Source organism: Cucumis sativus, chromosome 7 (genome assembly GCF_000004075.3).
Source record: "Cucumis sativus cultivar 9930 chromosome 7, Cucumber_9930_V3, whole genome shotgun sequence".
Lineage (NCBI taxonomy): Eukaryota > Viridiplantae > Streptophyta > Magnoliopsida > Cucurbitales > Cucurbitaceae > Cucumis > Cucumis sativus.
The window spans coordinates 21,928,657-21,942,205 of NC_026661.2; the positions used below are offsets into that span (position 1 = coordinate 21,928,657).

Sequence of the window (13,549 nt, forward strand, 5' to 3'; positions counted from 1 at the left end):
CGACCAATCTATTAGCAAATGCACTCATCTCCAGGGTAAGTCATTTTCTAGGAAGCTATAGGTTGAGTTTGAAACTATGATAAAGTGACACTTGTACTCCCTTCAAACAAGAACCTTATACGCACCATTAGTCATTAAGCTTCATCACATAAACTCTGATTTATTTCACATAACCATTGAAGGGTGTTAGGAGTACTACACCAGCACACAACTGATTTCTTGTATGTACCTCCAAGTCACCTCTTTCTCTTTCATCTTTGTTAGTCATGAATAACTTCGTCCTTTTAGCGAAGACATAGACAACTTTCCAACCAAAAATCTTAATATGATAGTCTACTCACTAGGACTGTCTCCACATTCCTTCACCAATCAAACTTTAGCAGAATGTCCTCCCAAGAACTCGTTACTATATTGAAGCCAATACTCTTTTATTTACTCCTTTAGGGGCCACCATAATTGATGGCCAAAACCTTGGATCATTCATCAATTGGAATGTGTTACCAAAGCCAGCCAATGCCTAAGCTTAATGGACCATCTCACTTCACTGGCTTTAAATGAATGAACTAAATGAAAGGTTGTGCTATTGGGGCCCTCTACCTTTATCAAAGAAGAAAGGAGAACTATCAATTCAATTGAAGAGAGAATACAGCTGCAACTAGCTAAGAATTGAGGGCCATTGGATCAACTTTATTGTACTCTATACTCTAAAGACTACAATAATAGAAATAGATGGTGAGATTGATACCTTAAAAACCCCTCCACCATTTGATGGGCAGTTAGACCCACTTCACTCCACCAATCAATGAACAAGCAGTATGAATTTTCTTTTGTTTTTGTTTCAACTTTCTAATTTTTCTTCCCAGACATTCAATTTTTCTGACAATTTACTTTTCTACGTTGACATTCAATTCCATTTCCAATACGCAAAGTTGTCGTGACAAATTGACACAAAATAGAACTTACTAGATCAAGAAAATTTTCGTCATATATTTTATCAGTATAGTTGAGAGAACTTTTAGCACCATACCAATGTGCAACTTTTTTCTTTTAACTACGATAAAGTCAATTGTAATGTTTCTCTTTCTTTTTCCTTCTCGTTAGTTATGAATCACCTTGTTGTTGAGAGAGTTAAACAATAAAAAATTGTAACACGGTAAGTAATCTATTTTTCAAAAGACTAAACATTCTCATTTTCTATTAAGTAATCTATTAAGTCGTGATAAAATCAGACAAAGATAAAACTTACAAGGTTAGTATGTAGTAACTACAGGAAAACTTACTTCTTTACATTTACATTGTGATTTTCACGTCATTTTAAAATGTTTGTTTATGAGGGAGGAGCTGTTGGAGCCACTCACTTTCATGGGGATGTTGACTTGATGGAAAGGGTACTTTGTGAGCCTCGGTTGAAGTGTTTGTTATTCATTTAAATAACAAGTGTGACATTATGACCTATTCCACGTGCCAAAGAGTCAACATTTTGCAGCTCATGCAATTCCCTCAACTGAAGACAATTTGAAATGGCAATCCCTAAATTTATTACTAAAGGTCTGGATCTTGAACTGCTCCAATCTAGAGAGAAACTTCAATATTACTTATAAATACACATTACCCTCATCTAAAACCAGCATAAAAAGCACACCCCAAAAGTCTTTTTTTCCTTTTTCCTTTTTCCTATTTCCAATTTAGTATCTTTGAAGTTTGAGTAATGGAGGATTTCAGATCCAAATCTTGCAGAGAAGAGAGAATGCAGATTGAGCGTTACAATGAGAATAGGATTGCCCCAACAAACATGCAAGATCTAAGGTCTTACAGTGTGAGCTATGCAAGTTCTGTTCAGCAAAATCAATCAAACAAAGAGGTAAAGATGAAGAAAGGCAAAAGCAATATGGGGTCAACCTCTAAAAGCTGGAGTTTTAAGGATCCAGAATTGCAAAGAAAGACGAGGGTCGCTGGATATAAGGTTTATGCAGTGGAAGGGAAGATGAAAGGGTCTTTGAGAAAGAGTTTTAGATGGATCAAGAACACTTACACTCAAGTAGTGTATGGATGGAGGTGATGATTTATTATAGAAATTTGTTGTGTAAGTTTCTGTTTTGAATCTTGAATTTCCTGAATATTGTAAACTATATGAATCTTGATCTTCTTGTTCTTCAAGTTGGTGAGAAGAAAGAAAAAAGAAAATGAAAGTTTGAGTTTTGAATATGCTTTTTGTTTTTTTTCTCAGATTCCATTGAGTTTATCATTGTAACTATGTTATCAGTAAGGTCGGTTTACTCTGTTTTTCCTTTTGATATCTATAAATCTCAATAGACAGAACAAAAAAGGCCTTGAAAGTTGGGGCATAGAATGAGAGTTTGTAATGATCAAAACCAGTTTGAATTGAGCGCCCTAAGTGGATTTACTCTTTTCCACCGTTTTCAAGATTCGCGATTCATGTTTCTGTTTGCCCTCGATGTCATGCTCATTCCAACGCCATTGACTTCTGTAATTGTTTTCTGTTCAAAATTTGATGTAAATGGGAAAAGTGAAAACTGGGCTCTGTTTGAAATGATATTTTTCTTCACAAAATCAATGTTTTCTGATCTTTTTCTGCATAGTGAAAGAGAGAGAGATGACAAAGAAGTTGCTTTCTCTCTCCTCTCCTTCTACCGACACCAAACAAGAATGGAAGAGTAAGAAGGTGGAATGAATGATTCAGTCAAGAATTGGGAGACAGTTTCACATGACAATTATTGTTCTCATGTTCCAACCTAATAAATCAGGCATTGAAAATTATTTAGGCTCTCGAGTCGGTGTAAAACAGAATAAATCTTCAGCTGCAGATGATGGGGATGCCGCCTGTATTATCCCAATCCGAAACTAGTTCACCGTTTTAAAGCTAAGTCAGAGCGAAAGATCCGGCTGAAATTAATGAAACTATGTATAGTTTATTAATCATATGGAATCAGGATTGAGCCGATCAAATTTGACAGTAAAACAAATGGTCATATCATCAGTGAATAGTGAATGTTGAATATATAGAAGAAAATATAAATCATATATAAATTTCAGATGATTAGAGTGAATGAAACAGAGTTGAATGGGGTGACATAGTCAGTGTTTTTGAATCTCTGAATATGAATAAAGGGGATATACAAACAAACAAAGTGGGGGAAAAGAATGGGAACAGCAACAAGCTTTTAGGGTATCAGCTATTCTACAAGCTCTTAACATTTCAAATTCTTTTTTAAGTTATGATACATACATAAGCTCCGGATTCACATTCTTTCTTGTTATAACCAATGGGGGGGTGGCAATAACCCATTTTCCATAACAGGAAAAAAAAATTCAAAATAAAAGAAAAAGATTCAAATGGGCCGGAAACTCTAGAAAAAAAATTCCAAAAATTTTGAAGATTTAGGGTGGAGATATTTTCATGATATAGCAGTAGTAGTAGCATTCGGAGGCATGCCAAGGGAAGAGTGCTTCTTTTGCAGCCTTCCTTTTAACTGTCTGATCTTTGCTTCTACTCTGGCTGTGAATCCTATCTTTGTCTTTTGCCTTGCTTTTGATCTTTCCCTGGTCCACATGTGCGTATCTTCAACATCCTTTCTGTAGTACTTGATTTCTTGGATAATGTGATGATCCATTGGATGGAAGCTTCTCTGGAAGGATATGTGAGCAAGATACGGGAGATTACAGGTAATCGTTACTAAAATTGTGGCTATCCAATAAACAGGGGCAGGTCCTAGAGCTTCGACAAAGATTTTATACGCATTCCCAGAGGATATAATCATTCCATAGAGTAAGATGAACAAATACCACATCGCAATGCTACCCCAGACGAGAAGGTGTTGGATCCAGGTGAAATGGCTCATTGTGAGAGCAATCTGGCAATTTACTGCCCATATGATGCAAGTAAACATGGTGGTTCCTACAGCAGTCATATCTGCAGTTTGGCCGCCCGAACGGAAGGCCTGGTCATAGAAGATGATGAGATTGAGAAAGAAAGTAACTAGAGATGAGTAGAGAGCATTCCCCATCCATCCGAAAATTCGAGGCCAGTCAAAGAACAAGTTTCGAGGTCCTTGCTGATATAGTGCAGGGAACTGCAAAATGTACGATGGTTGGTTAGCATATGAACTTGGAACACAAATCAGTTCGCTTATTTACATTCAATGCTGCCTGTCTTTACCTGTAGGCACACCTCAGAAGGGACATCTTGCTCAAATACACCAAGGGAAATTACAGGCAATGAGGTGAGTATGACATTAAATGATAGCATGTAGAAATCATCATAAATTGATTGCCCAGAAAATCCAGCATATGCTTCGAAGTAGAATAGCGTTAATCCAAATGCAATATTCTTATAGAAGAAATAGCAAATCTGGAAAATGAAAATAACCATTGTTAGATCAAAGTTAAATTAAGAACGTACTACTGATAATTCATAACTGGTTCATTGACCTTGGCTTCATTGAAGCAAAATTTGGCAAACATGACAGAACATAGAAACATAGTCTAACTTTACCATTTGTGCTATCCTCTTGTAGCACCAATGACCATGGACTACCAGAAGCCTTTCAAGAAACCGAAATTGAGCTATAGAGAAATCACTAGCCATCACAGCCTGAAAGCATAAGGGGTTAAAAAAGAGGGGTAGAGATTTATTTAATAGACAAGGTTTAGAAAGGAGAGTCATTTGTGCGTACCTGCATACCTTCAACCCCACTGATACCGACACCAATATCGGCCTCTTGAATCATTCCTACATCGTTTGCACCATCGCCAATTGCTAAAGTAGTTTTCCCAGTACCTTCTTTCACTAACCTTGTTACCTACAGAAACGGAAGCAAAACCAGTTTACTACTAAATCGTCCATTCAATGAACAGCTTGAGTATGATATATGAACAGTTGATAGTATACAAGGTGGTTAGCCCTAAAATGAGAATGGACGTCCTACCAGTGCCTTCTGCTTGGGGGAGACACGGCAGCAAATGACCGATGCACAATCAACAGCGAGTCCAAGGAATTGAAGCTTCATATCATCCTCAAGGGCGTATGTTAAAGTCTTCCCATCAATGATTAAAGCAAATGCAGCATGTGGATCATTTTCCAGCTTGATCATTTGTGCGGCATTGGTGATTTGATTCAAAATATTTTCTTTCATGGCCTGGGGTGTAACAAAAAACAAAAAATCCTAATTCGTATGAAATCAATTTCCTGTAGCTAGTTTCCTGTGCTCTCTCTCAAAGTATCAAATACCTCTTTCCCATCCTGTGCTAAGGAGTCTGAGGTTGTTGATATGCAGATCCGCTTCATTCCCTGTCGTAGTAAACTGCATGCATATCTGAAGACAGAAACAATTTCTTTTAACACAGGAATATATATTTTTCAACATGGCATATAAGCTGTAAGAAATGGCTTCAATCAATTAGCAAGACCGACCCTATGTTGATAGCAGTTTCCATCTTATCTCCTGTCAGAACCCAGATCTTAAGACCAGCTTGTGCAAGTTTGTCTATACATTGAGGCACCTAGAGCAACCAAAAACATAATACTAGGTTAAACAAAACAAACCAGAGTGATAACAGACAATAATGGTTCTAGATAAATAGATATTATTCTCACCCCATTCTGTAACTTGTCCTCCACAGCAGTAGCACCAACAAGGATTAATTCTCGCTCCATGAGATCGGATACTCGCTCAAGCATTGCATCTCTATCTCCTCCGATTGACGTCTTAGCCTTCTGAAACTCATTGTTCCAAGCATTATATTCAGCTTCCTCGAGCTTCCTATAAGCAAGTGCCAGAGTTCGTAGCCCTGCTTCTCCATATTCATTCAAATGCCTTGTGGTTGCTTCCTCATACATTCTTCCATTCTTTGATAGTCGATCAAAGATGATGCTGCATGATTGGAATGCAAGAGATTCAGAATGAAGAAAAGTGTTTCTCGTCCATAAAAAAGGAAAAAGAAAAGTGCAGTTTGTTAGCCAGTCTTCCAAAGACAACCTGGGCTTTTTCTCACACGCTAACTTGCAAGAAGTAGCTGATATCTCTATAAAATTCTAAAAAATTATCCGTACGAGCCTCTACTGATGAGACTCACCTATCGGCACCTTTGCAGAGAAGAAGAATCTGGCCCTCCTCGTCCTTAATAATTACAGACATTCTCTTTCTCTTGCTTGTGAAATCCAATAGATTCAAAATTTTGTATTCCCTGTACAGATTCCCAAGACACATCAGCAATGCATGACACAGAAAATTCATGGAAAGATAGACCTGAGCGACATAAAGTTAATCTTACCTTTCAACTACTTGGTCAGGTGAAGGATACCTTTCACGGACAACCAAGGTTGACTGTGTTCTCTTACAAAATTCAAAACCAAATTCTCTAGCTGCAACAAGAAAAGCACCTTCATCCGGGGACTCTGCCTCGTATGTATAAACGCCGGTCTCCTCATTCAGTTCAGGAATTGCAGTGTGACAAATTGCTAAAATTCGGAAGAACAATAAAAGAACATCATGATTAGGCTCATTCAACCAGTTTCCACCAGTCAGGCGGCTGTCCTCAAAACTAAAATACTTTATGGCAGACTTCTGATCCTTGCCATCAGTTGAAGTAACAACAGTCTCCAGCTCAATCTCAGAACCTAATCTGCTATGTGGCATTGAAGACGGCTGGCTATTCTTTTGTCCATGGACATCGGAAAATTCTCCGTCCTGCTCCTCGAAGTCATATGCCATCTGCCTTGCAGCTGCAAGTTCAACCTCACTAGATTTAACACCATATGCAGTGCCAGCAATGGAACATTTCAGATAGTCCATTTGATTGCAAGTCAAAGTGCCTGTTTTGTCAGATAGGATTGTGTCTACCTGACCCAATTCCTCATTCAAATTGGAAGTTCTAGCTTGAGCTGGATTGGCAGTCTCCTCACAATACATGTTAATATCTTGGTTAATGAAGGAAGCTTGGAGAACCTTAACAACCTCGATGGAAACATATAACGAGATGGGTATCAAATATCCATAAAGTATAAGAGCAGTGATTAAATGTATGAGCCCTGATAAGGTTGGCTTACGAGGGTTGTACAGTGGATCATGGTCATCACCAGTAGTTCGTAAATACCACCAGTCTGTCATTTGGTACTTAGTTTTCACAGCAAAACCTATTGAGCTTATCGATGAGATCAATATAAGTAGAGTGAAAAGGATGTAAATAATTTTGTCCATTTTTCTCTCTATTCTACTTCTTTTTGAAGGGGATTTTGTAGCATTCTGCATGACTTTGCTATCATGTCCAGTAAATATCACCACCCCATAGGCATAAGCTGTATTCCTCAATTTTGAATCTCTGAGGAGAATCTGATTAGGATCAAGAGGATAAACCTGCCGATCATACTCAAAGTTACCTACAAAGGTGTAAAGATTTGGGTTTGGATCTTCACAGTAAATTTTTCCAGAAAAATCTTTGAAAGTTGCATCATCATCCAATGGTAAGGTTACTTCCAAAGCTCTCTTTACTTTGAGATTGGTTTCACCATCCAAATTCATCGTTTCCACATAACATATACCATCCTCATAGCACGACGACAAGAGGAGTAGATCAGCTGGAAAGAACTGATCCTTCTGTACTTTCACTATATCTCCTACTCGGAGCTTGTGCCATGGTCTATGGCCAAAAACACCTTCCCCTTTGTGGACACTCGCTTTCCTGAGGTTAACCTTCATATCCTGCACAAATCGACGCCAGTCCTCAAGAGCTTCTTTAGCCATACTGAGCCCAACAACAAATACCAAAGGAGCAATCATGCTCACAGCAGAAAATGGGGCAACTGGTGTGAGCGATAACAACGCAGCCAAAAGAAAGTACAAATTGGCAACTCTTCGGAATTGCTCAAAGAGAGCCTTAGGCACAAAAGAAAGAACATTATACTTGGTCGTGGATATGTAATTTGTGCAGTATTTCAATGGCTTTCTCTCATGGGTTTGAGGCTGATTACAACATACAACTCGTGAAAAGCCAGGTCCTGTTAAAGGATTTGAATCGTCAACCTCCCGCGCGCTGTCTGCACGGAGGCAAGCAGCAAACGTATAAAGATGGCTTCGGCGGATCCTCTGCCTTATCCTTCCCCGTCTCATTGACTCCATCTTCATCTTAAAAGGTGTATGATAAGGACACCAATGTCAACACAAAATCCTACCTGTTCTTACTGCAATCTCTCCATTTTCATCCTAATAACAACCATACAAATTAATTAACAAAGAAATCGTCCAGTTGGACAATGACACAAATCCACCCCCAGAAAACGAATACCCAGACGGGTAAGCATTCTAACAAACATTTGAGCTGCATTAAAAAAATCCATCTCACAACCATCAAGGTAAATCACGAAAAACCAATACAAATCATGAGAAACTCTAAAAAATTAAGCTAATACCCTCGGAACAAAACCAATTTATTTTTCTTCTAAAACGAGATTACACCCAGCAATCCTACCCACACCACAAAAGGGAAATAGATCAAAAGAAGACGCAAAAACACAGCTCAACAAATAGAATTCACCTCAAATCTCAATCCCCATTGAGGGAAATCACGGCTCAAACAAAGAAAAAAGAAAGAGGGTAAATCCAATTATTACTGAAAACCAATAATGTAGAGCTGAAACATGAATACAATCATCACCAAAACCAGATTCCTAAGTCGAGAACACAAAAAAAATCGAAAAGAAGAGATTTTCATGAAGAATCAAGCCAAAAAAAAAAAACAGAAAAAAAAAAAGAAACCCAGAAAGCAAAAAAAAAAGAAGTAAGAGAAATATAAAGAATGGTACCTGGGAGAATCAGGAAAGAAATCCATCCATAAGCAATGGGTAAAAGAAAAGAAAAGAAAAGGAATGAAGAAGGGAAGTTGCAGATCAAGGAAGAAGAGGAAGAATGAAGAAGGAAGAAGAAGAGAGAGAGAGAGAGAAAATGGTGTTTATTTATTTGGTTATGTAGAGAGAGGAAATCTAGAGAAAGACAGAGAAACAGAGAAAAACAGGGTTTTAGGCCAAAAGAGAAAGAAAGAAGGAAAGAAAGAAAGAGAGAAAGAAAGAAAAACAAAATGTCCTTTCTCTCTCTTTCTCTCTTTCTCTGTCTCTCTCTTCTTTTCTTATTTTCTCTCCCTCTCTCTCCCTACCCTTCAAACTCAAAACCAATGACACGAAATTCCGGGCCCTCCCCTCTCTATATTTATATATATATATATATATATCGTTTATTTACTCTTTTTTTTTTTTTCCTTTTCTTTTCTTTTAAATTAATTATTTTTCTTTTATGAAGAGAGAGAGAAGAAGAATAGAAATTACAAAATTACAAAATTACAAAATTACAAGGTGGGTTTTGTTAATAAAAATGACCTGTCAAGTTTTTCAAAGTGGAAGAAAAGGCAACTCCCAACAGAGGGAAGAATCAGTCTCTTCCCCTTCCCATCCCCTTCGGGACCCACTTCTTCCTACGTGGCTTTTTTCTTTTTCTTCTTCTTCTTTTTCTTTTTTTTCTTTTTCTTCTCTTTTTTTTTTAATCATATAATTTATATATATATATATTATATGTACATGTGGAAGAAGTGGGGTGGGCCCACCTAATCTTGGAAAACATGGCAGTTAAACCAAACTTCCTTAATTTTAGACTCAATTGTATTTCCCCTCATTCTCTCTTAGATAGTTTTCTTTTTTCTTTTTTCTTTTTTCTTTTTACAACATTTATTTTTATACATAAATATGTTTTTATACTTATATCTATCTATTATGTATATTCAAGTTGGATTTATAATTTACAAAACTTTACCATCTATACTTATTAGTTTTCAAAAATTATATTTAGTTTCTTTAATTCCCATATTTGTAGTTAATTGTCTATGACACTCGGAGCTTTAGCTATCGAGTTTGTTGGTAAGATTACGCTATAGATTTACTCAACTTCTATAAGGATGCAAACAAAGTGGGACATGTCGTAGGGTTCGAAATGATCTCCTTGTCACCATATGAAAATCAAGGGATGGTTTTGATTTTAAAAAATAATTTCAAGCAAAATATGATGTAAAGTAAATTAATTTAAACTACAAAATGTAAAGTAAATTGAAGGTGCAACGAATTGATCGATCGAGGATTAATTTAACAAGGTGTATTTCATAAAAAAGATCAAATTATTTCTTAGTATGGGTTGGGTATACTGAATTTAGGGTAAAGTTTGTCTATCTTTTTAATTAAATAAATGGTTGAATTGACTACCATTTATTTCCACAAGTAAGAACAAAAGAAAAGTCCCTTTCTTTATTGTGTTTATTTGGGATTTTGCTTAAAAGAAAATCCAACATCATCAAGACTATTTTAGTCCAAAATATCTTTTCTATTGTTTTCTTATGGCATGTGTATCATTATTTTTGGATAATTCTACTTTGATATTATCTTATTCATATAGTTCATTTGTTCTATATATATATTAAATACCTCATTTAATTATCATAATTATTGATTATTTTCATATCTAAGTGTGATAATGAAATTTGGTTTGATTTTTACTATATCAAATCAAACTAGTGAAAGATTCATTACCATAGTATTTTTTTACATAGTTTAGGTTCACATTTTTGCATATTATGCATTAGATTTTTTAAACTATTATTTCAATGTATAGTATGCAATATTCTAAACAAAATATAAAACTTTTATTTCTATGTTATTTATAGGTAGGTTGGAAATTCTTCACCTAATCAATAAAAAAGGTAAGAAACAATATTTTTTTTTCAAATTTTCAAATTTAATTTGATCAAATAACTTTAAGATTTTCTTCATTTTATTTCTACAAAATATATACATATATTTGTGAGATATATATAAATGAAACCCAACAAAAACAAAATAGTCATTTTCTGAAGTCATTTGAAAATTTTGAATATATAGTTGAATAGGACACAACATAAAGTCATCTCAACATCAAAATTCATATTTAACTTTGCTTCAACCTTACTTGTCTCATTATTTTGACAATTCCATTCAACTTAATTTGTTAAAGCAAAAACCTCTAAATGTGTTAGGTGAAAATTTCCATCTAGATGTTTTTATTTTATTTATTGCAATCTTTTTTATTATATATATATATATATATATATATATTTATAAATTTTAGACACCCTATTGGATTGCCCATAGAAATGAATGCCATTTAGAAACCCCCATGTCCTTCACAATAACATTTATTCTCAATTATTTTTCCTTTTCTTGCCAACCATATCATTTGACTTTCAAATTCTTAAACTATTTTATTTATATTCATAAAGTTTAGTGTAGTAATGCTTCCATAGTTTAATTAAAAAATAAATAAATTAAAGGATGATTTTCAATAAGTTGAAATTAATTAGGTTAAGTATCCACATCTTCATATCCAACTAAGAAAGAAAGAGCTAAGTTGGAATTTTAGTAAAATAAATAAATAAATATAGTATTTGATACCTTACTTATTACCTAAGTATTATTTTGCCTTTTAGACCAATGAGCAACATTTTCCCTTTCCCTCCTCTCATATACTTTCACAGTGAGATTGAAATCTATACTTTTACTTTCAATAAATTTAAATTTAGTTCACACCACTATTTTATTACTATTATTTTTTTATTTTTTTATTTTTTTATTTTTTTTTATTGTAGAACCAACTTGAAATGAAAAATGGGATTTAAATATTATGGTGATATTTGAATTTAATATAAAGTAAATAGATATGGGTATTAAAGTTAGCATAAATGGAGGATGACATATACATTTAATAAAGTCATATATGAACTATTAGTAATGATAGTTCCTTATTCTGTGATGCAGTGTTGATTGGTTCAAACAAGTAGTGTGAAACAAAAAAAATTAATTCATAAAAACATCACATCATCTTTCCATGATTCAATTTAAGTAATGCTACCTAGTAAGAAGGACTCAATACAAATGTCTTTTATACATCAATACTTTCACAAGTAAAATGAATACATTTAATAGTCTAAATCATTTAAAATAATTATGATTGCTTTGGAAACTTCAAACTTATAAGTGAATCCATTTATACTTTTATCGAAAACCTCAAATCTGGCGTATGTATAGGCTTTTTCCAATATCAAATTAGTATATTACTAATAGATAAAGGTAAATTTAATATAATATCTAAAATTCTCTCTTATATATAATATTGTATGGACTTGAACTCAAAACACCCAAAACAATACGTTTTTTTAAATTACTAATTCAATCCAAAAGCTTAAACTTATAGATGAAAAAAAAAAATGAAATATGAAAATCCAACGGGTAAAAATCAATATTAAATGAAGAGAAAACAACGACATAAACACTTGTTCTGGTACCATCTTAAACTACCAATTGATCAAAGAAGACGTAACCTATATCTAACCATTGTCAAGTATTAAGCCGAAGGTAAAGAATTCAATCATCTATGAAGCTAAAAACACAAATATCAAAATCAGAAGACTAATTTAAGGTGAGAGAGGACTAAATTATATGAGATTAGTGGGAGGTGAGGTTATCAAATGGATAGAGATAGATGAATTGAATATGGAAATTGGAACCTAGAAAGTGGAGCCCAGAACATGAGTTCCCAAGATTAAAATTTTGGGGGAACGTGTTTCAGCTTTCAATATAGGTGGGTGGAAAAGGAAAAGGAAAAACAAAATGATATGACTAAATTACAAAAATAATAATCAAAATACTAAACTCATGAAATTAAATACAATAAAATTATTGACATATATAATCAAAATCTCTCCAACTCAATTATTGGAAAGATTGGTACAGATGAGACTGAGCCAGATGGAATTAAAGGCAGCACGACATGGAAAAAATAATAATAAAGAAAAGAAATGGAAGAAGGGCAATTCTAAAGTCCAAATGGCATGGAATGAATTAAGTTAATGGTGGATGGTACAAGAGAAGAGAAGAGAAGAGAAGAGATGAGTACTATTATTAAGAAAATTTCCAAAGAAGGGATTTGGGGATTGGAACTTGGAAGGGCGGCAGATAAAGAACAAGAGTGGACCATATTGCTTGGCGTTTTATAGGAAAATCTTGTCTTTAACCATGTAAACCCCTGCTTTCATGGTCTTCTCAGTCTCCCACGTGCCATTTCTCCCTTGCAAACATTTCTAATTTCTAAACCCACACTATTCCTATATATATATATATATATAAGTAATGTCGAGTAGAATTTAAAATATGGATAGAGGCAGGTTGGATGCCTATCAGGTAGGGCCGGTTAATGGAAGATAAGTTTAAATATGCTCGTAGACTTTTAAAATGTTTCATTTAATTTAAAAGAAAAATGAAAATTTATATTCACAAGTGAAGAAGTGTCTTGACTAATTATAATGGATACTTCATTTGATCTTAAAATACTTTAGTGTCAAAGAAACTGGTGATAGCCACCATGGAGGGGTATGCATAGTTGGATTCTACAATTTGTAGCAAAAATACCTTTAGAAAGTTCTATTTTTCTGTAAAATATAATGAAAATTGACTCCACCACTAAGG

General features: G+C 34.5%; 2 protein-coding genes across 2 annotated transcripts; one reads left to right on the forward strand and one right to left on the reverse strand.

Annotated features, from left to right (window-relative positions):
• The first annotated feature begins 1,708 nt into the window (after nucleotides 1-1,708).
• LOC101209615 (hypothetical protein) lies at nucleotides 1,709-2,059 on the forward strand. Its single transcript, XM_004141758.1, has one exon. The coding sequence runs from the start codon at nucleotides 1,709-1,711 to the stop codon at nucleotides 2,057-2,059; it is 351 nt and encodes a 116-aa protein (XP_004141806.1).
• Nucleotides 2,060-3,021: 962 nt separating this feature from the next.
• LOC101221220 (probable phospholipid-transporting ATPase 4) lies at nucleotides 3,022-9,072 on the reverse strand. The gene is made up of 11 exons (XM_004141639.3): nucleotides 8,819-9,072; nucleotides 6,292-8,219; nucleotides 6,094-6,204; nucleotides 5,615-5,891; nucleotides 5,432-5,520; nucleotides 5,249-5,333; nucleotides 4,947-5,156; nucleotides 4,695-4,820; nucleotides 4,514-4,612; nucleotides 4,178-4,369; nucleotides 3,022-4,091 (listed from the first exon to the last, which is right to left on the reverse strand). The coding sequence occupies exons 2-11, from the start codon at nucleotides 8,139-8,141 to the stop codon at nucleotides 3,417-3,419; spliced, it is 3,714 nt and encodes a 1,237-aa protein (XP_004141687.1). The 5' UTR covers nucleotides 8,142-8,219; nucleotides 8,819-9,072; the 3' UTR covers nucleotides 3,022-3,416.
• Between the last annotated feature and the right edge of the window lie 4,477 nt (nucleotides 9,073-13,549).